Genomic DNA, 27,016 nt, shown 5'->3' on the forward strand with positions numbered 1-27,016 from the left:
TATCTAGCAAATTAAAGGATGAAATCTAGGAGTGAATTGCTTAGATTCTCAACCTTCTCCCTCTCCCTTCCAAGAAATTACACTGGCTGAGGACTGGACCACTATTTAATGGAATTAAAGTTTCCATTTTCAACTGTTTTGAGTCAACTAAAACTTGCACCATTTATTGATGAATTTTTTTTTCATCTATCTATCTATCTACTATCTATCTATCTATCTATCTATCTACCTATCTTAGGTCATATTAATCAAAATTGAATTTTCTTTTCTGATGGTCCCTCTATTGGTTTCCTTAGAGCACACAACATAAGTCATCTTAAATGCTCCATTGATTTCTGATCAAGACCATTCATGGTTGTTCATACATACATAAATTTTTCATGCAATCTTTTTCTAAATCCTAATATCCTCCTCAACTGGACAACACTAATCTTTAAGTTTTATAACTTAGTCAATTCCAATCACTCTCTTTTTTTTTTGGGGGGGGGGGGGGGGGGGGAGGTGGGAGTTGAACAATCTATGTTGTTGATGTTGTCCTTTTATCTAGTTTTCTTTTAGTATGAAAGATTTGGATGGGTTGAAGTACCACACCAAAGTGTAGACGTAGCCCTGTCTTGGTGACACATGGTTGTTAATTTGGCAGAACAGGACAATGAAAAAGAAAGAGGTCCTTTCTGATGCACCATTATCAAGTATGTGGAACAAGTTATTGATTACTGTATCTATCTATCTTTCTCTTTCTCTTTCTCTTTCTTTTCATCATCAGGGAGAATTAACAGCCACAACAAAAGGTTTCACAAATGGAATGAAACCATTCCAATGACTGCCATGAAACTTCCCTGGGAACTTTGTTGGGAGAACCAAGTCCAGTGTCGGTTCCTCTTCTGGCTCGATGTGCTTTTTTCTTTATGCAATGACAGCAACCCCAAGTTTATGTCTCTTCTCTCGTCTTCATCTCCATCGATCATTAGCTATGGCTGCAAAACATCATACGAAACGATACAATCAATCCTAGTTTTCTTGGACCAGCCCGAGTTGAGCTGATGACAACACGAAACCAAACACATGGGCAACACAATCGGCCAACTCGTAGTCTAAGGTCAACTTAATTAGCTGGATCGAGAGGTGTGTGTGTGTCCTCTCATATGACCTTCAACTTAGATACGATTTTACTGTACATGATGCTTGCAGAACTATTTTGTAAGACCTAATTCATGTGCTTCGGTCTATTCTTTTGTGGTACCCTCCAGTATAGTTCTGTATTATCTAGATATAAAGATATATTTCTGTAGCTTACTACATCTGTCTATATCATGTAATTTGGTCATCCACTGCACCGAGGCATTACTACAAATGCACGCATCAGTAGGTATCAGTTAATGCAATGCGATATTTCTACGAGCGCAGACAAATGAATGTGTCCAAAGCGTAGCCTGGACCAGTGGATCCCTTTCCACAACCACATGAGTAAAGGCATTTGCATCCACGCAGCATATCCAACCCATACGAAGGAATCAGAAATGCAGATTAAATCTACCGAGGAAAGTACGTAGAGGCTACTCCAAAAATGATATGGACTCACACACACACACACTCTCTCTCTCTCTGTGTCTGTCTGTTGCATCTGCTAATAGTAATTTGGGGCTGAAGACAGCAAAACAAGGAGAATTCCCACAAACAGGATGGCACTATTGCAGCACATGGTGTTGGAGGAGTATCCATGTCACGACTCAGAGGTCGGATATCGACTGCAGTCGACGCTTCGTACAGACTTTGTCTTTTGGCCTTGACATCAGCGATAAGAGATCCAAGGAAGACACACACACACACACTCTTTTTTTTATCTTCGAAAACAACATCGTTTATAACTCGCTTGCTGTATGATTAAGAAGAGCATAAGGTAATTCTAGTTTGTGTATTAGATACTGTTCTCTTTTACGACGAGAGACCAATCTTACCTTCTGCCTCTATCTATCTGCCTTTGTATGTGTGTGTCGGGATAAAACAACAGTGAGAGAACTGCAACATAGACGGCATGCATCAGTAATGATTGTTCAGAAGAAGTAGATGGCATCAGTAGAGATTTAAATGCAAACCATGTGCATTGAAGTAGCCTCGAAAACACTCGTACATCATCAAACAATTGCCCTTCTTTCTCCTTTAGGTAGAAACTTAATGGCCCTTCTCTGACAGAAGCCGCAGGCGGAAAGAGAGCCTGTCAAAATTCAAGAGGACAAAGTAATGTCGAACACATGTGACATGCATTGGTTCAGGAATCAATCCATGATGCTTCGCACTCCCAGATTTAGCCAAACAAAATAGCAGCAATCAGGCCAACATCAAATGTTCATGGAACAACTTCCTCAAAGGAAAAGAAAAGGGGGAATCATTCATGAATCAGATCAAGGATCTGATGTCAAAAGCGGAGATCATAGCATAAGACTTCAAAGATCCACATACAAATCTCCAAGAATTCACGGAGGGAGAGAGAGAGAGAGAGAGAGAGCGAGAGATGGTTAAAGAAAAAGCGGCAATTGCCATCAGTGTGGAACAGAGAGAAGGACAGCAGACCACATTATAGCATGTAGCAGAAGTTACTGGGAAACCTTCAGTGGTGGACCTACGCCTCCTCCGGAGTTACATGATTTGTTCGCGTCTCTCTTTCTCGTTTCCCACAGGAACAGATCCTCAAAAGTCATGGCGTGGATGAACCAAAAAGACTGTGGTTGGATGAACTGATGAGGACCACATGCAATCACCGAGCAATACAGCATCAAAGAGGGTCGCTGCCCGGTTGATGAGAGACATTTGCCCCTTCGTCGCACGTCGAGGGTTGAAATCATCCTCCCCAGCTGCCTTCCTGCATTTTTCGCCCGACCTCCCGCGGTGCTTCACCCTCCTCCTTCCACCAGAATCATACTTACCGAGCTACTTCCGGCCGAATCAAGGAACGAAGGTGAAAACGAGTTCCACCTCGTCGAAAGCTATCCACCCCAAGTTACTGTGATCCTCCGGTTTGGTTCCACGTCGGAAATCCACTTAGATTAAGATCAACTTTAGATATACTATTATTAATTTTATAATTAATAAAATTAATGGATCAATTATCTCATCGAATCGTATTTCTATCCCCATGCTTTATCTTTTTCTTAAACTTTTAATATTTTCTTCTTTCACTCGACAAATCTAATTAGGCTAAGAGTGGGTAGATACATGATAAATATGTTCATTTGGTTACTATAAAATTCAAAAGATCAAGTTGTGTAAGTCATATTAAGATCTAATATTCCTTCTCACATACAAGACCAGCTAGATTAGGTTTGATGATGTATAAAACTAAAGGCAAGTGTACGGTGTAAATCTGAATAAAAATTAAATATTGCATATATATATTTTTAATTTAAAATTATGTAAAATATAAAAGGGCAAATACAAGATTTAAACTTATAATTTGCTTTGACACTGTGATAATTATTTTAAAATTATGCTTAAAAAATTTTATTTAATTTTCATACATCGGATCGAGTCATGTTTACCGAGCAATGTTTACCCTCTCATACTGTACAAGTATTAAGAATATAGATTAAGAGTAAAAAGTCATATGTTTAAAACTTAACCTAACTACATTTATGAAAAAAATTATAACATCAATATTGAGCCGTACTTGAGGAAAGCGATTTCGATCTTGATCACATACGACAAAACTACATATATGATACATCTATAGAAAATCAAGGCGACAAAGATAGATTGCATGTGTCGATCAGACTCCTTAGCAAAATCGATACATAACCACTATCCACAAACGACAAAAAATATAAGATGTCTAAGATACGAGGATCAGACCTAATAAGTTAGCTCCATAAGAGAAACTACCTTTAATAATAACGCAATTGAAATAACCCAAACCTTAATATCACGATCGAAATGGCCCAAAGTACTATATTTGATAACAACACAATTAAAACAACTCAAAACACTAGTATGATCAAAATGATCTAAAGCGCTACCTTCGACAATAGTATGATCGAATCAACCTAAAGTATTATCTTTGATGATAGTATGATCGAAATAGCCCGAAATACTACTTTTAATGATAATGCATTCCAAATAACTCAAAGTGATGCCTTTAATGACAATGCAATCAAAATGACCCAAAGTATTACCATTATCATTATGATCGTAATGACCCAAAGCTACTATTAATAATAGCATGATCAATAATGCCATGAAGTGTTACCTAAATGATAACATAATCGAAATGGCCCGAGGCACTACCTTCAATGACAATGACCAAATCGACTAAAAGGGTTATTTTCGATAATAACTCGATTGAAACAATCGAAAGCACTACCCTTCAATTGCAAAGTGATTGAAATAGTTCGAAGTGATATAGGCGAATTGGACCAGAGCACCACTCAAATTACCTAGATAGATTTGTGTTAAATTGTAAACTCTTTATTTTATGTAAGATCCATAGCCCAAAAAAATCACCTTATACTCCGACACTACTCCGCATTGCCAAGGCATGATGAGAGGCAAATGATATGAGAAAATAATACTTGGTAGGTTGTCAACACCTCAATAATATATGATCGTTACCTCAACAATATATGGGTGATACATTGGCACCATATTAAAGAATGTTTGAATTGACAGAAAAATTATTAAATAACTTTGAGATATTTGAATTTAGTACACAATTAAACACATAGTAATGTATTGATAACTCAGATTATTACTTTGAATCTCCAACTCTAACTCTAATTCTCATGGATACTCTCCTAATTCTCATAGTCATCTATCTTATTATATAAACTCGTAAGAATAAGGAACTCATGTTTGATCTATTCAATCTCTCTTAAGATTCAATATAATTTAAATCTTCTGAATATTATTGCTAACTTAAACATAGAAGGAGCTTTGTTAAGCACAACCCTAGTGCAAGGATTCAGTATTTTCACTCATAATAAACTTATAGCATTCTCAAGAAAGGGTCACGATGAGATCCGAATCATCATCCAAATCAGAGAACCATATACTCATATAACAGAACATTGTTTGTCATGTTAAATATTTTGATTTGATTACCAAAAGATCTAAGTTGTGTAAGTCCTAATGTTCCTTTTAACATACGAGTCAAATTAGGCTTGAGTATCCGGTGTAAGTCCGAATAGAAATAGAACTTTGCATGAATATTTTTAATTAAAAACTATACAGAATATAAAGTGACAAATACAATGTTTAAACTTATAACTTGTTTTGATACTTTGATAATTATGTTTAATTGATCATTATCCAAACTATGCTTAAAAAATATAAATAATTTTCATATATTAGGTCGAGCCATATTATCACTTATGCATGAGAAGTATTGCGAATATAGATTAATAAATTATATCTCATCTAACAACCTAAGTTTTAATGACAGTGACAAAAATTTAAGGTGAGAGAGTGCCAAAAGTCATGTGTTCAGAACTAATCCTAACTACGTTTGTGAAACAAAAAATCTAAGATCAAAATTGCATATGTGGACTTGTAGTTGAGGAGAGTGATTTCTATCTTTTGCACTAAAATTTCACTATAAGGTAATTTTATATACCATTTTTTTATATGTATAATGGTGGTTCAAACAGTTTGCTCCATACAAAAATAAATCACTTATACTCCATGAAATTTTCCATCTACCCAACTGATTCTTCTCCACAATTTCTTGGCTCCTCCCATATTAGAAGCCAAAATCTTGATTCATGTCAATAGTTGAATACGAAAAGAGAATGTAGGCAAAGTCCCACTGCACTATGTTTCTTCAATGAATGCAGCATCTCTTCCCCCAACAAACTTTCACTTGAAAATACTGAACATATTGGTACAGAACTTTCACTCAAGTAAATCAAAATTCCAGAGAAGCAACATTTAGAACTTAGATACATTGCAGGTTATAAATGGTTCTTTCACCTCAAGAGAACAAGAAATGGTCTCAAAGGGAAGATGGATTATGGTTTATACTTGGAGCTGTCAAACGATCTTAGCAACAAGCTTTTTCAAGCATGATGTAGATGGTAGATTGTGGAGCAGCTTTAATATATTAGTATCACATGACACAATCATAAATTTATCTTAATTTGATGGGATTTAGTTTAGTAATTTGATGGGACCTTGTTTTGTACATGGGCAAGCTTTGACGTTTGGAAGAATTTTTGAGTCTTGTGTGAGAGGATGATGGAAGGCTGAGGCTATAGCTTTCTAGAAGATCAGTGAAAATATTATGCCCAAACATCTTTACAAACTTACTAAACTAGTGGGTGAACCTCTTAAATTAGACAACACAAGCGAAAATTATATCGAGATACTCTTCCGAGTGTGGATTAAGAACGATTTTACTAGATTTTTTCAATCCATCGTCTATGAAAATATTCTAAGTTTATACTTTTCTCGTAAAAGAGTAGGGCATCGAGCTAATATCTACTTGATAAACTAATGGAAATAAGGGAAGTTCGTTCACAAGAGAAAGATTCTAAGAGTAGGGCATCGAGCTGCAATGGTTCACTTTGTTGTTTTATCCAATGGGTCTAATGAAGGTATAGATGGTATAGGAGGAGCGTCTATATATAATAGTTTTTCAAAATATTAACCAATAGATTCAGAAAGATTGAAGGATAAATAATTTGTCTTGTAATATCAATGTAAAAGTTATTATAAATAGAAACAATGGCAAAGATAATAGAAGAAGAAGATTAAGTAGCCTTGAGACTAAGGTTAGAGATATTTACATAGAAATTGATTTGCTTGAATCTAAAGATAGGTGCATGGGTCTTTCTAAGGTTGAGGACAAAGCTTTGATTAGCTTACATAACAATGTCATTGCTTTCAATCACTAATTGTATCATAATTGATGGTCTAAAGTCAAATTTTAATGGGTTGAGGAAGGTGACAAGTTTTTTCACATATTTATCAACTATAGAAGGACACGTAATACTATTAATTATATCATTTTAGATTATAATACAATGGTAGAAAGATTTGAAGATATTTGATAGGGCATTGGTTCAGTTGAACCGGAGGGATTCTCATCCTTTTCGTCGTATTGCTAGTAAAAAATACTCTTCTCTTATAATTATTTTTCTTTTAATAAAAAATTATAGCATCCTAAATCAAATGGGCTTGGGAAAAGCCAAGCCCTAATTTATTCACTATTGAGTTCTGTAAAGCAAGATAATATTCGTGACCTATCTCCCTTCTAGTTGGGGTAATATATTTTTGGTGTTTACCTCTAAGAAACCTAATAGCTCTAGAGCGAGAGATTATCGACTCTTTGCTTTTTGTAATGTAATATTCAAGCTCTTGACTAAAGTCCTCGGTCAATAGGATTAAAGGTCATCTTAAGGATAGGTTGATCAAGAACAATCCACTTTTGTGTCAAAATATAATATCAATGATAATATACTTATTGTCACAAAGTTAACGTACACAATGCTCAAATCTAAAAGAAAATACCTATTGATTCTTATCAAATTTGAGAGATCCTGTGATAAGATTTATTGGGTGGTTATCGAGAAGGCTATGAACAAAATAATTTTTTCTCTTCAATTTGTTAAGTGGGTCTCAGCTTATATTTCCTCTCTTTTACAAGTCCCATCTCATTAATGGTAAGATCTCAAAGTATTAGGCAATGAGATCCAATCTTATTTTATTTTTTCATTCTGGTCCAATAGATTCTTAGCAGCATCTTGCATGACAAGACTGCTAAAGATAGAATTATCTCTGTGAATAAGTTTCTATGCATATGATATTTTATGATCTTTTAAAGCTAGTCCCAAATCTTATAACATCATATTAGTTGCTCATAATTTATTATTATTTTTTTGTTGTACATAATTTTATCCTAATTTATTCTCGAACTCTGATTCGACATTACTAAATTAATAAAATAAATTTTTTTTCATAAAAAATAAAATTATTTTAGCATCAGGTTAATTACAAGAATTAATAAAGTTTAATTTTTATTTTCAATTATCATGATAAGAACAGTTAAGCAATAGCCTCCTACCACATATCATATATGAATGAAATAAATGTACAAATTTGAGGTAAAACAAGCAGAGGTTTTTCTTCATTTAGACAATTACTTTTGATCTTACATTGTTCTATCATCTGAAGCAGTAGAAACATTAGTTTAGGATGCCATCTACTCCTTGAGGTAGGATAACTCATCTACCCAATATTGACTTGCAACTAAATGACACTGCATGAGAAGACTTGTCATGGATCGAGTGTGACCATCAGGCAATACAGAGAGTATTGTACAAGACAGAAGCATGCGAAAGACACACCAAACCATGTACTCATAGCAGTACAATCTGACACAACAAGCAGGAAATGGCATATGAGTACGCAAGGCATCCATCTTTAATGCAAATTCCACTGCCAAAACAATACAAACATACAATGGCAGACGTATCCCATTACAAATCTGAATGACAGCAACCAAAATTTCCAGCAATTAAGTTGAATCACATCAGAAACAGATGGGGGCAAAAGCTGGCATCTGAAGTCCCACATATGACATCATACGATCAAGCAATGGCAGAGAATGTCATGTAATTAAACCTGGAAGATGAGAAGCATCCCAAAAAATGTTGACACGATTCATGATAGAAGAACAGAGAGGCAACAAAATGGATATCAAGAAAACCTTTTTTTGATGTTCAGAACACTCAGCAAGGAGAAGCTAAGCTAATGTCTTCTTACCAGCTCTGTGCTAATAGAAAATTACATGATATGTCTACTCTCTGGCCTCTGGTGAATTCATCAACGAGATAAGAGTTGGACCGTAACAAAGATCGGCACAAGAACAAGAGAAGTGATCCACCAAGTGAGGTTCTCAGCCATCGACAATGTTTGGCAACGGAAGGAAGGGGAGAAGCATAGGATGAAACCATTAGTCTCACTTGCACTCAACTCCAGCTTCAGCAGCCCGACGTGGCTTGCTCTTCCGCCGGCTCCCGGTATGCCGGAAACCATTAGACCCAGTCACATCATCGTTCTTGGATTTGGATGCAGCTCCGAAGTTTTCCTCCAAGATCAAGGCAAGGTTGTCTTTTGCCTTGCCGTGTCTCTTCCTCTTCTTTCCGTTCACCACCGTGGAGACCTTGGGATCTTTGCTTGGCGCAGAAGTGTGCTTCACATCATCTTCTCCATCCTCGATCTTTTCGGTGACGTCTTCATCGATGTCATCCTTCAAACGTCTCCGAGGCCTTCCTCTCCTCTTGTATGCAGGAATCGCCTCTTCATCACCACTCCCTCGATCCTCATTGCTAGTGGCCAAGGCCAATTTCTTCCCCTTTCCTTTGCCTCTACCCATTAAACCGAAACCGGTAATCGAAACAGCTCAGATGATCATTTGTACTGCAAAAGAGAGAAGGAAGAGAAAATATTAAGGAGGCAATCAGCTAGCTACTGGAGAATTCTATTGTCGTCGGTATAGACATCCAAATTGCGCCCTTCATATACCTTCAACATGTTTTGATACAATTTCCAGCAAGAAACCAAGAACAAGGACATCGGGATAAAAACCAGCGATTACCAGAACGGCTTACAGAAGTCAGATCAAGCAAAGAAGCCCAAAAAATAGCGATCGACTCTACATAAATATTTGAAATTTTTAGCATCGGAGGTTCCCGTGATCTGTTTTGTCTGTAAAAGCTGAGATCGGAGCACACCATTGATTCGAGGAAACCGAGACGATTTCGTCTAACGTCAAACGTAAGGAGAAAGAAACAATCTTTATAATTCGGATGCCCGGAAGAGATGAAATTGAGGTTTATCGGCCGTGAGAAGCTCTTGAAACTGACCTCCTACGAGCTTCAGCTCTTCACCGGTAGCAGCCTCTGCCATCACCATGAGTAAATAAGAAAGGACGCATCTTTCTCACTCGGTCAGCATAAAGTCGGGAGTTTGATGACTAAAGAGTGATTCTTGAACGGAAACTCGAGTCAAATTTGACGGAACAGGGAATGTGAATCTCAAAGAGGAGGCGAGCCACAGGAAAGGCTAATAGATGAGAGAAGAGACCGGTAGAAGAGGAGAGTGTGTGGAGGAGCTACTATATACGAGCAGAATCTACACAACAAAGCAGCCCACTGTTAGATTTCATTATCTACTTTGTCACAACAAGAGAATCTATCATCAGTATGTTCGATGCAATTATCAAAATGACCCCACTGCGAGTCGATGGGGGCAGCAACACACACGGAACATAGTCCGGGAATAATCAAACTCCTTTGGATTCTTTTGGAAATCTAGTCTTGGTTGAGCTGCAACTCTCTCTCCATGCTGGTGAGTGACCTTTTTCTTCACCTGTGCTTGTGATCTCATGAGAGCAGAACCTGCTTGTGACTACCAGGAGCCAAAACATGCATCGATTGTTCGATCGCGTGATTCGTTCAGGACATGTACATGGGACCTCGATCGGGCAATTCCTCTGACATGTAGCATGCGAGTATTCCTGGGCTTTTTTCCGGTGGGAATCTCTCGCTGTTCCTCCATGCCGCGGTACCATCTCCATCGACTTCTGTTGGACTCGGGCGAGTCGTTTAGGTACAGCTGCGCGGGGCGGGACAGGGACGACGGAGACAACGCCCGTCCCCGCCCCTGGTGGCTGGCCGAAGCAGCATCGTCGCTTCGCAGCCTCGTCCTTTTTGTCTCGGGCAAGGCGAGGTGGGAGCAACCTATTGGTTCTCGGTACCAGACCAAGGCCCCATGGGCACGCAGTTACAAGAAGCTTTCGCGTCCTACAAGGAGGAAGGTGAAGGCAACCCCAAATTCCAAGACTGGCCTGGTCTGCTCTTGCTAGGCCCTAAGACACGGATTCCCGAGCGTACACGAAAGCTTTGAGGAAGGAGTCCATCGGACTCGTGAGCCGAGTCATGTGTTTCGTGGAGACAGCAGAAATGTGAAGCTCCGCCACATCGTGATTCCAGTTCGGAGGGTGCGTTTGGCTGGTCGGATCAACAGGCATCGGCGAATGATTGGGGGGAGGCCTGCAGTGGCCTAGTCGGTGCTCCTGCACACCACGTTCTTAGGCGTACGGCTCTGATCGCTGGGTCGGCAGTCACACTGTGCATGACGCAGTGTAGGCCCAGTGAATCTGGGGGTTTCTTAAATGCGGAATAGGTGCAGCGGGGGGATGCGCTGCATATGGGTGTTTACCATGTCATGCACGCATGCATCATCATCCCTGGGCCACTGTGGAGCAGCTCAGCATCATCTGCGTTCATCCCCGTCTCCCGGTAGATCCTAGTATAGGTGTCTTGAGCATACAATGAATTCTATTTGGATAACTTAATGTTTTAGATTCTTTATCATCTAATCATAATTATTAAGAAAAAAATATCATTCACATCCTTATCAATCCGACGTAATCCTAATCCATATGCGTAAATTATGAGATTTACACAAAATAAAGGACATCAAGTCTTTGATTATGGTAAAGTTTAGAAATATCAATATAGAGTAAAATGAGAGTGATGCATTGATTCATCCTGTAGTATGAAATCCTGATAACAACAAAGCAATAGTAAATTTAGCAAATCAAGCTGCAGGCCTTATGTAATTAACAACAAACTTTTTCAAATAGATTATCATATACATCTCAACCAAATCTATAGAGTGGAAAAACAATCAAAATCAATCCATATATATATATATATGTTTATTTTTTATAATAGTGTGTTTTTTTAGTCTTTATGGTCCTGAATGATACAATTATAATTAATTAACGCGATTATGATTGAGTAAAGTTGAATGCAACAAGGAGACAAATCGAGGGCCCAAGTAGAAAAAGGAGTATGAAAATTGATAGACTTTGCATTTACAGATGAGTTGGCCATGTCCTTGTTGGAAATGCAACAGTGTTATATTTATGACTGTTGATGAGGTTGACACTGATCCAGCAGTGAACTGAATAATCACAAGTTATATACATAGTAAATGGTCATATCATGGGAAATAATTAAGTGATACAAATAATTCAAATGATAATTCAGTGCATGACATTTTAGACGCTCACTTTGAGGAGAAGCCTAATGCCAATGAACCGTGATATCCTGATTGCACACGAAATCTAATATTTTTCATGTAAAGTGCATAAGTCAATATTGATGTGCATTTACTGCCATTGATTGAGAAGTTGAAATGAAATTTCATGGAAGTTGGTGTGGGTGACAGATGATATGATACTAAGAAATATTTTGCTAATTATCGTATACCTTTATACTAAGAAAGCTTGAATATGTTTGTGAAGCATGCGTTGCTCGTCCCCGTGTTGAATGCATCCATGCAGCATTAACTCTGGTGACAGATTAGCACAGAGCATTGCAGAAACACAATTATTACCACCATAGTTTCTTTCGATCAGTGTGCTGTTGATTACTCTTTATTTCTTTGAGAAAGGTTAGTATGATATGTCTCTGTATTGAGGTAGAGATCTTCTTTTTAGAAACATGCTTGGGATTAGAACCATGTATGTGATGCATCTGACTAGGTGAATTCCAAGTTATCTGAAAGATCAACTGCAAAAGAGCCGAAAACAGAGAATCAAATGTATTATACAGCAAGGGAACGTAGCAAAAAAAATGGAGTGGCAGCCACTTGGATGAATGAGACGAAGGGAATAGAGAAGGAAATTTAGAGTTCCAAGTTATTCCAGGTTCTATGGAGTCGCCCAATCAAAGGCTTTAGAACAGGGCTGCAGTGCCTTAACCTGATGGGTTAAGCTTTGTTAGAGCACGCCATCAAGTGGGACAAAGTAAAGTGTCTGTCTATGAAGGAAAAGAAAAAAAAGTATTAACAAAAAAATCTTAAATTTCATTTTGTCTAGGAATCTTCATTTTGCTAGTTCCGCTGGGGGTGTTGTATGAATCCAAGAGTGATTAGGTAACCAAATTTATGCACAACTTATTAGACAGCTGAAAAACCAAAACAAGTAAATTTGCTTAAAAAGAAAAAGAAAAAGAAAAAGTAAAAGAAAAGAAAAGATACTCTTTAAGTGGCATACATAATAGGGACTGTGGATCACTGAATGACTGCTAAGATAAAAATAAAAAACGATAGCGAAAATTAGTAATCAATACACATCACAACCATCAATTGAATTTTTTTGCATTCCAGTAGACAAGATGTTAGATAGATAGAGTCAACCTATGTGCCAGAAAAGGCACAGTATAACATGCATCATGGAGGAAGCAGGAGGATCACTAGTTCTGGACTGCTGCTCAACTATATTAAAAGGTTAAAAATTATATTAAAAGACAGATATTTGATTGGTGGGGTCTTTGATGCCACAAGATGGTGTTTATCTGAAATTTTTGGACAAACACACTGGTTTTGCCATATGGAACCACAGTCTGTGTCCCTCTTCAGAAAGATGGTGAGAAGGGGTGGGTAGATCCCCCTCTCCAGTGGACAAGAAATAGAATGAAACTACAAATTTAAAGAAGAAAAGAATGTGACAGCACAAGGAAGTAATCCATCCCAGTCTATGTTCTTTAGTAGGTCATAGATCTGCAGGACAACGCATATTGCCACATAATTCAAGAGATATCATCATTAGTTTATCTGAGAGCATAAGGTGACTAGGCATTAGTTTATCTTCTCAAAAATTCCAAGAGATATCATCTTTTTCACAGAATTCAGAGCTCCCATTAATAATACAGGAGTCACGCCATCTATTTTTATCAGTCAGAAAAACATTTTTGACAGCAGTTTCATCTCTAACTGCAGCTATAATTAAATAACATTTTCAGATTTTTGCACTTCTATTTTCTGATTCTCATTGGCCAAATCGCAATTTGATGAGGTTTCATCTTCCACAATATCTTTCATGTTAAAAAATTATGATTTAGATTAGATGTCTTAACCTCCTCTACGTGACATAATTTTTACCTAGAAAAACAATACTTTATTTTAACCAACATGTCATCCACATTGCTCTAAACTGTCAATCCCTCACCTTCTAAATATATGTGCTTCACAAGCATGCAGTGAAACCAAAAAATCCGGAATGGCATCTCATTGTTTGAGTATCTACCTTGTACTCCATCTTCAGTATTGCTTTATATAGTCAATACATGTCACTTCTATCTGTTCACACGTTAAAACTAGAATTTTTTGTTCTCTGTTACTTGTCACATTCAATGTTCTAGTAAAAGTTGTCTCTTAAGTAGTGATTTATATAAGCAATGCATGCCACTTTTAAAGTGTTCATACAAGTTAAAACTATTACTCGTCACATTCATGTACTAGTGACAGCTAGAGATGGACACATAAGATGGACTTGTGGTTAAGCAAATCTTCACATACTTCACAACAATCTCTACTAGCTATCTACAACACGTAATATTCCACCAGAAGTGATAATTAAGTATAGCTTTAGCGAAAATGGAGTGGTACACAAAGTAAAAGCAAAAAAATTGTCATCACTGCTCTTCGCTTCAAGTAGAAAAAAATTACCTTACATGTTCCATAGGAAAAAAAATGATAATAATATGCATCTTAGACCAACATCAGTTTAGAAGCACACAAGCAGTATAAGAGTGGAGGAATTACCTAACTTGAAGATAATGCAGGCTTGCATGAGTTCTTTAGGTCTTCCCAGACTTTAGGACCCTCAGGGTCAACATTTACGAACCGCTTCATAAATATCTTATCAGAACATGCAAGGATGCTGCTTAGAGCTAGTCTACACTTGACCTTTCCTCTACCCTTGAGCCAATTGTACATTGACAACCTTAAACTCACCCTCTGAACAGTGTAACACAAATATGATGGGAATGCCACTAGTGAACTTACGGGATAACCCAGATCATTTGTAAGAAAAGAAATCTTGCTTTCTAGGACATCTATCTTCTGATTTAGGACATGCGGATACACTTTGATCATATTAGATACGTCATTCGGGTCCAGTCCCAATTTCACCAAAAAGTCATAACGATCTTGGAGTTCATCACCCTTGCCACGGCACAGTGTGAGTGCCTTCTCCATCTCTTTCGAGTCCTCAATAAACCCTAGATGCACCAAGAACTTTCTCTTTTCTCTAAGTGACTGTTCATGCTCATTAGATTTCGCTATGGGTTTGGCCTTTGTCCTCAAGGGTTTGACCTTTATCCCCAATGCATATTTCTTTAACTGATCTGGGTCCTCCTTTATGATTTGACACAATTGCTTTGGACGGACAAGCAGTTCAGTAATAATGGTTTCGGGTGCCTTCAAAGGACAAGAACCAAGCATTTCCGTGTGACTAAGCAAAATCTTGTGAATATCTGCAGTCTCCATTTCAATTTTAACTAGAAACATCACTCCATGCCACAAGTTCCCCATAAAGATACCAAATTGTACATTTGGGAATTGTGAGAATAGACTGAATAACTTCTTTTTGGTTCCACCAGATTTCAGCAGCAATCCTACCAGCAAAAAGATGGCACTTCCTGAACCATCCAGCATAAAACCAGGATGTCTTCGGATCAAGTCCCCCAGCGCCTCTTTTGTAAATCCCAGCTCTATAAAGAACTGTAAAAGTACAAGCATGTGGCTCCAGTTGTATGCATTCTTTTCTGAAAGAACACCTCCGATCCAATCTCTCTGGATACCAATATTCTCCAACTCCTCTAGCACCTTAACGAACTCATCATTGACACCCCCTATGAGAAGAATTGGACTTGAAGCAACTACTTTAATAATGGTACTTTTACTAAGGCCCAATCCTTCGTAAGCCCCGAGCTTTGACTCCAAAACCCTGAAGTGGCACCTGAAAACTTCAGTAGCTTCTTTGTATATTTTTCCAATCTTTCCATGGGCAATGCCATAATTGCAGAGACCATTATAGTTCTCAATCAATTTTTTATCATCAGAAAGGAACATCAAATCCCGAGGAAGCAATGAGCTAATCTCATCTGATGTCAGACCAATGCTCTCAAAGAATGGCTCAAATTCATTGATGGGGTGGTAGTGAAAGAATCGAGACATCGCGTTGCCAATATTATCTTCATTCTCTACCTTCTTCAAGAGCTTGGCAAGAAAAACTGGGCAGTGCTTGCTGATGTGCTCTGCATCATCAGACAGTATGCCTCTGGTGCCATGAAGGTAATCCACAAGAGCAGCCTGGACCTCCGCAACGGCAAGAGTCTTTTGACTAATAGTCTGTGATTCTTTGGGAACCACATCGGTGCAAAAACCTCTGAACTCGACCAAAGATAAGTGTCTTACGGAAGAACAAGTGCTGTTATGTCTAAAGATGAGATTTTTCGCAGAACCAAGTAGATTTTTCGTGACAAAGGGCCGTTTCTGGGAACCACTAACTCTGCTGGTAGTAGATTTCCAAGTCGTAAGACATCCAAGATAGATTCTTGATGATTCAAGGAGTCCCTCCACACGAAATCGACGAATAGTTCTTGATGATTCAAGGAGTCCCATTGCGGTTGCAGAAGCAATCGAGAAAGAAAGCAACTATCGAGCTCAGAAGCCAAGCAAAACAAGGGTTACCTCAGGAGCCAAGCAATCTGAGCATCTTCCCCGACGCCGCCATCGTTTGCCCTCCTCCCCAGAGAGGGCTTTGGGGTACGCTTTGAACCGCTAAACCCCTTCATAATCTTCAATCAACGGTCAAGATACACTCTCTTTGATGGGACCCTCTTGCTTGAACGGTCATCAACCTGTCGGTTTAGGGTTTCGATAACCCGCAATCTCGCCGTAAAGATAGGATTTTCCCCACCGCTTTCCTGACTCGGAAGAAGGCAGAGACGTCCCCAAACGAAACCATTAGAAAAGAAGCCCAAAACAAAAAACAAAAAAAATCTATTTTTCTTGATTTCTGTTCTTTGTTTTCATTTTTCTTGATTTCTGTTCTTTGTTTTCCTTTCTTTTTGGTTGTCTTAGCCAAACAATGAACCAAAAAGAACAAAAAAATGGTCTCCACAACATAGCTCCTTGTTTTCCCATACTAGAAATTAGTTGTATTTTGTGAACGAAGAACCCTGTGGTATTTTTCTGTTTTCATTTTCCGTTTAGTTTTGTACAAACAGTATGTAGACTCTAACACTTTGCATTTGCAACATAGAATTCCATATCATGTCATGGTAAGAACTTTGTTATTTGAAGTAATTAAGAGTACTAGAAAACATTCTTTTTGATTTGCAAAATCACTTGTATAATTTCTTTTTGAGAAGATATTGATACATGAGAGAGTAGAAGTCCTTGAGAACTACTAGAAAACATTCTCAACAATAAAACTAGTTCCTCTAGCATAGTTACATTATATATAAACAGACAGCAACACTAATGTAAATATTGGTAAGGAACAAGCACTTGAGAACTCTTTGATACACTGCACTTATGACACTAGTTATTTAAACTTTGAAGAGGTAAGATCCATGTAGTGATGGTTACTCCAAATCATAGGGCATATTGGTGTGGAACTCTTCTCGTGTGCAGTTGCTTAAATTGGATCATTTATGGTCTGGAATTCTTCAAAATCATCATGTATTGGTTCTTGCTCAACACCTTCATTCTTGTAGTTGTACCTGTTAAGGACCTCACAGATGCTTTCCTTGGATTCTTTAATAACGTTCGATTTCATTGGTGTGTGCATCTTAGCCTCTGTTTCGTTGTTCATTGACTTGATCTGTGGCTCAATCTTAGTCTTCTTTGATTTCACTGGGTCTAATTCTACTGCTATCACACCCTTTCCCTTCCTTACCTTACTATGATAGCTCATATGGCCCCCAAAGGCTTGCGCACTCTGGAACCACACACGACATGGCTCACATTTGTAAACACGTTTGACCTTCACCAAATTTTCTAATGGATTCAGGATTGACTTACTCCAAGTGGGATTATAAGGGTTACCAATATCGTCTATATGACCTAGATTTGGATCAAGGTATTTCATGTCTGATGTTTGGGCCACAAAAGTAGAGCTTTGAGTGCCAAATTTGGGAGCATTGTGTTGTGTCTCAGTGGGTGTGCTAAGGTTAGGGCTTGGAATTGGGAAAAGGAGTGACAAGCTAGCAGGATCTTCGACACTAGGCATTCGGTATATGAAGGGTCCGATCGATCCAGATTCAAAATTGGTACCAACTGAAGTTAGGTTATTTGGAGTGGGGGGGAACATGAAAGATTCAATCGTTGTTGGGGGTGTTTCATCAGAGGTTTTGGAATGCTGTACAGATGATTGTTGATTCTCCATGGGAGGTTGAGCGAACAGGTCAATAGGATGAGAGGAAAAATCACTTGGAACGCTGGAAACATTACTCTTCTCTGAAGCGGTGAACATGCCTTAGTAGGGAGGTGAGATTAATGAGTCACTAAGAGTGGCCGATGGGGTTTCCTTGGATGTAGAAAGGATTTCATTGGATGGCTTTAATTATATAAGGATATTGGATCCAAGATGATCAATGAAGAAAGGAAGGGAGAAACGTGAAAGCAAGAAAAGAAGGAAATCTTTCGATGATACACTCAAGATATGGTTCATTGCATGGTTGGCTTTACTGGGTGTTAAGAGGAGAAGTGAACAAAAAAGGATCAGAATTAAATTATTTTCGACAAGGATCTGCGATCATGTCAGAAATCTCAGAAAGGTGTGCAAACATGGAAGAATTATTTTTGTTGTCGTTTTTTAGCATACATATAATAGACATGGTCTCTCTCCTCTCCTTTTATGGGGTCATGTTTTTATTCGAAGCCACAAGCATAATTCTTTGTAAATTTGGAAGAGCTTGAACATTATCAGTAAGCGGATAACATGGAAAATTAACTCCCTAAGTTTGAAAACAGCCACAGTATTTACATAGTAGAATTATTTACAAAGCTGGAGATATAGAACACATTAATAAAAAAATATAGTTCCACTAGCCTTTACATTTTCTTTTCATGGTGTAGAAATATTGAATTTACATTCCTGATAATTGATCATGTCAACATAACACACTTAAATAGAATAATACTTCCAACTACTGAATGCACAAGAAAAGTTATCTTTAACTACACTATATTAGCTGAATAAGAAGATACTTGAAAAAATTGTTTAAATATCACGAGTCTTATCCATGATCACAACATGTTATCTTTAACTACACAAAGTTACTTTTTGACAATGTAGCACTGGTGAAAAATACAATATTTTAAGACAAAATAGCCTACATTGAGTGGTTCTAATTTGTTATTTTAAGGAGTCTCTCTTTATTATAGATTAGATTTGTCTTTATTTTTTTAATTTTGTAAAACACACTTTCTGTTCTCTCCACATAAATATTGATATTCTTTTCTTGTATAAGACAATTATCCTGGTGGTATAGACTTGAAATAAAGAGTAAAAGAAGCCTTTATTACCACATCAACTCACCAATAGTTGTCCCATCTTGTAGAATTGCGAAACATCAACTGCATATTGCTTACATGCATAAATGATATTTGATGTTACAATTATGTTATAAAATTGTCTTTTAATCTAAAGGGCATATGATGATCATGGAAATTCCTGATACTCGTTTCCAATCTACTTACTCCTCTTTTATACAATGAACTTCACTTTTGTGGCAACTAAGTTGATTTTAGAAATTCATTAATCAATGACAATAATGACTGCTAGTATTAAGTTATTTAATGCATCTGAAATGTCAACATGAGATGGTGCTTTGTTAAGTCCTATCGGTCTTCAGTTTTATGAATTGAATACAAGTATGGTTCACTTGTGGTTTAAAGTGCGACAATTAATTTCATACAAACTTATTACGTTATAGAATTTCCTTAAATATAAACATGCCTATATCAAAATTTACGTATAGAAAACCCATCACCGCGTAGGTGTGGACAGAGAGAGAGAGAGAGAGAGAGATCCAAACATTGATATTTGGCACGATTTGATTTCTTGACTTGGATGCTGATTTTGCTGTCTACTATGCATTTGAGAAATTTCTAAAATGCCTCACAATGTGAGGAATTTTAAATTTTGTTTTCATTTTTACCATTGCTAATACTTTCTCTTTCTTTTTCGTCAATCTGACACTATTGAATTTAGTTTGAAAGTGCAAAATATAAAATTAATGTATGGGTTCTGAACTAACATGGCTTACATGTGTAAAATGTAATATTAATATATATTTTTTTATGTTTGTATATATTTATATTATCTAACCAATAGAAAATAATAACATAATATGTTTAAGATTTATACATATAAAATGAACATACATGTCATATATGTCATATTTTAAAATCCTCATCATAAGACAATTAACAATAAATATCTTATTCTATAACTTCCAAACGTAATCTTACAATGTAGCATAGGCAAATTAAAAAAATAAAAATTTATATCAAAATAATTTATATATATATATATATATATTAAAATAATAAATAAATAATATAATTACTTAATTATAATAATTATATATTATATTAAAATTTTAATTAGATATATAAATATTAAAAATTAATTACATATAATTATATAACTAATATATAATTATATAATTAATATAATATATTATGTCTTCAATCATCATCTTTTGTGTAATTTTTTATATTACGATTCTCTAGGTATCATTTTGATCTACATTTTATTTGATTTTTCTTTTGTTTGGTTCACTGGTTCATCTGTGAGATCGAATATAACAATTAGATTATATATTTGATATAAAATTTAAAATATTATACTTATAGTATGTATATATTTAAGGGTGTCAGCTAATTTAATTATCTTATTATGTCACATGAGAAATGATATCAAGTCCAATCTAATATTAGACATAATAAGAGCTTAGTAGAAAAGAGTTAATACAATCACATGAGCTTGTAATACTCTAGTCTATAGTACCACATCAATAGAACATAAATATTTGAATTAACTTACAAGAGTTTGATGAAAACATTATTGCCAGTAACTCTAGTCCTTACATGCATAGATTAATTCTAATCAATGTTAGACACCGACAAGGATGACAAACCCCTAATTGTAAGAGATCGTAAAAACTCAATTTAATCCCACATCAAAAGTCGATGAAGAATTAAATGAAGTTAATATCCCTATTTTAGTTTCATATTCATAGTTGATAAATTAAATCTTGATTAGCATGCTTTTATAACGATTCACTTGAGTACAGCCATCTTATTTTTAATAAATTTATTGGTTTCATTAGTCAGCCAATTTTACAATCGGATCAGGAGGGGATAATATGATCATATGCAACTTTTGCAGACTATACATCATCTTACTTATGCTATTTCTGAAAAGAATTGCAATAATTATGCTAATATATAATTTTGGGCTCATTGAGGATACGCCAACAAACAAATTTATGGCTATAACGAGGGGAGAAAGCAAATTAAAAGTCAAAACAGAAACATACAACAGTAACAGACGACCCTGAGAAAGACCCAGAAGTCATGTAGCGACAAACAATATGCTAAGAAAGAAGCTGAGGACATGAAAGCAAGAATCTACCGACTTTTACAGGAATAACAGCTGGTTGTTGGAAAAAGAATTGCTCGACTATCGACAGGATATGTGGTCATCATACATCAATCGCTACTTCTTCTTTCACTATGAAAGCTTTTGCGGTCTCCAAGTCAATCAAAGCATCTATACTGTCATGGAGAAGTCTATCAGCCATAGAAGCTGCCTGGTCACAGATCGAGACATCATAGATTGGAAATTGACGTCATAGAGAGGACGGAAAAAAGAATCGGCCCTCACCAAGAAAACTTTTTATTTCTGATGTTGCATAGGACTGCATCATCGTTTGAGAAACCGAGCGCTATTTCTTGCTGACTTGGCTCGAGACTGGGGATTGTACAGGTGGTAGGAGAGGTCACCTCTGGATGCATATGCCATCGGTTGACCCAAGTCAAGAATATAAAGTCAGAATATGATGCATTTTCCGAAAAACCAGAGTCATTTTCGTATCGGAACCCACAATTTTTGGGATGACTGAGTCAACCAAAGCATCTTTCATGATTGACTGACAAGGAAGGCAGCAGGGTCTCTAAGTCGGTCAACGAAGACAAAAGCTTCACTTCCTTAAAGTGGTGCTGGTTCATCGGCTTCTATCCTGAGAGCCTCGGCGACTCGGGAAGAATCAAAATGGAAGCTGTTTTGGTTCATCGGCTGTTTCAGCTTCTTTCCACTATTCTACTGCTGCTGTTGCCGCATCTGACAGGTGCAGCGGCATCTGCAGCCTCACTGAGAGGCGGTTGCCCAGAAAAATGCGGGGATGTTGAAATCCCCTACCCATTCGGTATCGGCCCCAACTGCTCCATGGAAGGCTTTGCACTGACTTGCAACATGACTGATGCAGGTGTCAGGAAACCTTTCTTCTTCAATGTCGAGATCATCGACATCTCGTTGCAGCTGGGCCAAGCACGCATGTTGAACCACATATCGCAGCAGTGTTATCATGCGAGCAACAGGTCCAGTACGTACAATGACTGGATTCTGAATTTGGATAACACACCATATAGATTCTCCGATGTCCACAACATGTTCACGGTCATCGGCTGCAACACGCTTGCCTATATCCAAAGCTTCCGAACCAACTACCAGAGTGGTTGTGTGTCCATGTGCCAGAACGAGCTGAGCCTAGTAAATGGCTCGTGTTCAGGCATCGGCTGCTGCCAAACCTCCATCCCAAAGAACCTTACATACTACAAGGTCTCGTTTGATGAAAAATTCAACAACTTGCAGGTTTGGAACTTCAGCCCTTGCAGCTATGCTGTGCTGCTGGAGGCAGATTGGTTTAGGTTTCGCACGTCTTACATCACTACCTATCAATTCTGGAACTACAGCAATAGCAGGGTGCCGATGGTGGTGGATTGGGCAATCGGAAATGAGACATGTCAGGCAGCAAAGCTCAACAAAACCTCTTATGCTTGCAGAAGTGCAAACAGTGAGTGTTTCGACTCCTCCAATGGTCCTGGATATCTTTGTTATTGTTTAAGTGGCTACCAAGGGAACCCCTATCTCCTTGATGGATGCAAAGGTCTATTGCTTATCCCACTCTCCTCTCTTTCTGAGTTCCATTTGACTTTTCATGGTTGGATCTGATATTGCAATCACACTCCATTTGTAGACATCGATGAATGTGTTGATAAAGATCAATATCCGTGCCAAGGCATCTGCCAGAACACGAATGGTAGCTACAATTGTTCCTGCCCACCGGGCACACATGGCAACCCCTTCGCTGGAACTTGCACATCAAACCGGAAACTTCCCTTGGCAGCAAAAGCGATTCTAGGTGAGAGTCCCTCTTCCACCATGATTCTAATTTGTTTTGTCCAACGAATATCTTGCCATATCTGATGCCTATTCCTTCAAATCATCCATTTCCCTTCACTTTTTATTCCTTCAAATCCTTCTACTATCTGCAATTTAGGTTAGGCATCTTGTTCTGATCCATTCAAGAAGGTATTTTTGCCATGAACAATCAGCAATGCATTTAATTCAGAAATGACAATAGGAGATAGTCTTGTTAACTTCTGCGGCCTATGTGAACTTCTTATGACTGCTAGTCTCCATGCAGATCTCTCCTAAAAGGTCCTTGGTCCAATGAATTGAGAACTTTGCCATTGTTCTCATATAATGAGGTAGTGGCAAATTCCTTCAAACAACAAAATATCTCTTTCTGCAGTCTAGGGGTTGTGTGATTTATTTTTTTCCCCCAATAATGTCCAAACTGAGTGGAGATATTCTATAAGATATATCCTGGAGATCTATAATTCTTGTCTCTGAATATGCTTTCAAAATAGGCCCTGGATAAATTGCAGAAGTACAAACAAGCACAAATAACTTCATGTCTTGCCTTCTATTTTTAATAACCATTAAACCCAAAGGTTATCTATGAAACACATAATTTTCATTTCTCTTTGTTGGTTTTATCTGGCCCGAGAACTTAATAATTACATATTCATTGATATGCAGGCACCTCCAGCAGTATAGCCTTTCTATCATTATGTAGTATGTGCATCTATATGATTTATGAAAGAAGAAAATTTGCCAAAGTTAAAGAAAGATATTTTAAGGAGCACGGAGATTGGATTTTGATGGAAGAGATCAAAGAAAAACAAGGTCATGCATTCAAGATATTCACGAGCAAAGAATTAGAGAAGGCGACCAATAAGTTTGGTGACAACCAAGTCCTTGGGAGGGGAGGACATGGAACAGTTTACAAAGGAGTTTTGGAGGATGACCGCATTGTTGCCATTAAGAAACCTAAATTTATAAATGAGACCAGCAAAAATGAATTTGGAAAGGAAATGTTCATTCTATCACAGATCAACCACAAGAACATAGTTAAGCTGTTGGGTTGTTGTCTGGAAGTGGAGGTCCCAATCCTAGTCTATGAGTTCGTTCCCAATGGGACCCTGTTTCAATTTGTCCATGAGAATAAGAATACATATCCCATTTCCTTGGGTGCCCGCCTACAAATTGCTTATGAGTCAGCTGATGCTCTGGCCTATTTGCATTCATCAGCTTCACCTCCAATCATTCATGGAGATGTGAAGTCCTCTAACATACTTTTAGATGAAAATTACATGGCAAAAGTTTCTGATTTTGGCGCTTCAAAGCTAGTGCCGCAGGATGAGGATCAGATTGCTACCCTGGTGCAAGGGACTTATGGTTACTTAGATCCTGAGTACCTCCAAACATGCCAATTAACAGATAAAAGTGACGTTTATAGTTTTGGTGTAGTTCTACTAGAGCTGCTGACCGGTAAGAAGGCGGTTTCTTTCAAAGGATCTGAAGAAGAGAGGAGCCTCGCAGCAAGTTTCATGTTGGCCATGAAGGAGAACCGCCTTCTTGATGTCTTGGACAACCAGGTGAAAAATGAAGGGGATATGGAACTGATACAAGAAATTAGCGAGCTTGCAAGACAATGCTTGGACATTAAGGGAGAAGAAAGGCCAACAATGAAAGAAGTGGTGGAAGAGCTAGGCAAATTGAGAAAAGTCATGCAGCATCCATGGGTACCAAACAACACTGAGGAGGTTGAGAGCTTGCTTGGTGAATCATCAAATGATCACGGAATAAATTATCATGGGACAGAAACAACTACCTGCTACAATTCTGAGAAAAGACTGGCATCAAACATCGAATCTGGAAGGTAAATTTACAGAACCCCTCGTTCTTTTTTTTTTTGTGTGTTCCTTAGAGTGCATCTTAAATAAACACTGGTCATAAGTGTGCCTGTGATTGTATGTTTATGTGAGTGAGTGCGAAAGGGAGGAATATTTCTTTCCCTACTGCTACTGAATAATGTTGTATGTAATAAATGATTCTCTAGACTACTATTATTGGAAAACTTTGTGAAATAAATCTCTACACCAGAATGATAATATTCTTGTCTTTATTACCCTACTTCCAACCATGATTGATTGTTCATTAACAAGGAATGGATGAACAATATCATGTCAACCATTCTCAATCAAAAAACCTACAAATTGTTGAGTTTCTATCACTATAACTATATCTAACACGTTGATTCTAGATTCAGCTATTGAAAGTAAAGTGACAAAATTAGACTCCATGAGTGATGTAGAATCCCCTTTCCCTTTCTCCTAGCCAAAAGTTAGGTTGATGATTTGTTAATCACAGTGTACATATATATCTCCTAAATCCTTGGAAAAGAAGACTATTAGATAGCAAAAAACAATGCTCATCCATCTAGGTATAGAATTGTAACACAAGCAATTGGCCATGATTAAGAAATTACTAATAATGTTAGGTTTTCTTACCATAAGCTGTAGCCGGCATGTGCACCTCGCTGTGTAGAAGTGGCAGCATCCGATGGCTCTTGGCTTCACGTTTGTGCCACGATTCGAAACTGTAAGCCGATGAGAGGGAAGAGATTTGAGGGAAGGGCGGCGAGGGCAATAGGGAGTCGAGGGAAGAGAGAGAGGGAGGACTAGGAAAAGGCCTTGTGGTAGCAACTGCATCGTGAAATGGAAACAGAGAAGTGTGTTTATGGTGGTCGATGTGTATATATAAAGCTTATAATTCCAAGTAAAGAAGTCCATGGTCTTTATCAATCTGTTGGAGATTGGAGAGGTTGAGTCGGTCCACCTCAACTCGAGCTCTGTTGAAGGCCGTGACTGAGTTTGTTCGTTCTGTTGTATTGTTTCTGAAGCAGTTACGGATAGCAATTGGTTGGGTCGGCGGGTGGGTGGGACTTGAGGCGGAAACGATTTAAAACAGTAGATTATTATTTATTTTTTTAAAATATTATTTATTATTTATTATATCTTTGAACTATACGTTTTAAAGGACATTCCTATGTTTCTTTCTTTTCTTTTTTCTTCTTCTCTCTTTATCTTCATCGTCAAATTATTATTAATTTTTTTTCCCTTCCTCTTGAAAGGATAGTATCAAAGAAGCCATAAGTGTAGTATAAACTAGGGGATAATAATTGACGATGAGCATAAACTCCAGGACGGCAATCAACAGAGAGCATTACATGACTAACACAAGTCTAACACCTTGGCACCACGAGGACGCTATGGGATTGACACACTATCAACCCATATCCAACAAGTTGTTAACATGTGTTTGACACATGAACATCATGAGGACGTTGTGATCGACATACGATCGACCCCTTGATTAACTATAACCAAATCAAATCAATTGTAATTGCCTTCCAAATTCAGTGTGCCAAACAATGCTAAGATTGTAATTAAGCCTAAGAGCAACGAATGCATAATTACTCTCCATAATTATTGATAATCTTGAGAGTATCCTTATAGCTCATTATAAAAGGGATTCCCCAAGTACCTTGTCCTATAAATTAAAATTTTATTTAAGAGCTGATCTGAATTGTTTAAATCATAAGCTAACTAACTTAAACATTAGATGAACATTGGTTGAGAACACTCCCGACTTAGTTTTATAGGGTTGATATATTCAAAGTCGAAAGAAACTAGGATCGAACTTAAACCGACTTGAGAAGAAATCTCAGTTGGTTAATAA

General features: G+C 37.5%; 3 protein-coding genes across 6 annotated transcripts; 1 reads left to right on the plus strand and 2 right to left on the minus strand.

The window, feature by feature from the left end:
• Positions 1 to 8,611: 8,611 nt before the first annotated feature.
• On the minus strand, positions 8,612 to 11,171 carry LOC103977902 (uncharacterized). Of its 3 annotated transcripts, none has more exons than XM_009393559.3 (2): positions 9,723 to 9,861; positions 8,612 to 9,408 (listed from the first exon to the last, which is right to left on the minus strand). In XM_009393559.3, the coding sequence occupies exon 2, from the start codon at positions 9,362 to 9,364 to the stop codon at positions 8,948 to 8,950; it is 417 nt and encodes a 138-aa protein (XP_009391834.2). In that variant the 5' UTR covers positions 9,365 to 9,408; positions 9,723 to 9,861; the 3' UTR covers positions 8,612 to 8,947. The 3 variants fall into 3 exon arrangements, with proteins under 3 accessions (XP_009391834.2, XP_018678744.2, XP_009391833.2); XM_018823199.2 differs by having other exon boundaries at positions 9,514 to 9,848; XM_009393558.3 differs by having other exon boundaries at positions 8,616 to 9,408; positions 9,855 to 11,171.
• Positions 11,172 to 12,193: 1,022 nt separating this feature from the next.
• LOC135620247 (transcription termination factor MTEF18, mitochondrial-like) lies at positions 12,194 to 26,002 on the minus strand. 2 transcript variants are annotated; one of them, XM_065123066.1, is made up of 3 exons: positions 25,786 to 26,002; positions 14,608 to 16,775; positions 12,194 to 12,572 (listed from the first exon to the last, which is right to left on the minus strand). In XM_065123066.1, the coding sequence occupies exon 2, from the start codon at positions 16,468 to 16,470 to the stop codon at positions 14,608 to 14,610; it is 1,863 nt and encodes a 620-aa protein (XP_064979138.1). In that variant the 5' UTR covers positions 16,471 to 16,775; positions 25,786 to 26,002; the 3' UTR covers positions 12,194 to 12,572. The 2 variants fall into 2 exon arrangements, with proteins under 2 accessions (XP_064979138.1, XP_064979132.1); XM_065123060.1 differs by lacking the exon at positions 12,194 to 12,572 and having other exon boundaries at positions 14,458 to 16,775.
• On the plus strand, positions 22,132 to 25,400 carry LOC135586988 (putative wall-associated receptor kinase-like 16). Its single transcript, XM_065123051.1, has 3 exons — positions 22,132 to 23,033; positions 23,124 to 23,288; positions 23,972 to 25,400. The coding sequence occupies exons 1-3, from the start codon at positions 22,139 to 22,141 to the stop codon at positions 25,156 to 25,158; spliced, it is 2,247 nt and encodes a 748-aa protein (XP_064979123.1). The 5' UTR covers positions 22,132 to 22,138; the 3' UTR covers positions 25,159 to 25,400.
• Positions 26,003 to 27,016: the final 1,014 nt, after the last annotated feature.

The sequence above is a fragment of the Musa acuminata genome, chromosome BXJ1-3 (genome assembly GCF_036884655.1).
Source record: "Musa acuminata AAA Group cultivar baxijiao chromosome BXJ1-3, Cavendish_Baxijiao_AAA, whole genome shotgun sequence".
Lineage (NCBI taxonomy): Eukaryota > Viridiplantae > Streptophyta > Magnoliopsida > Zingiberales > Musaceae > Musa > Musa acuminata.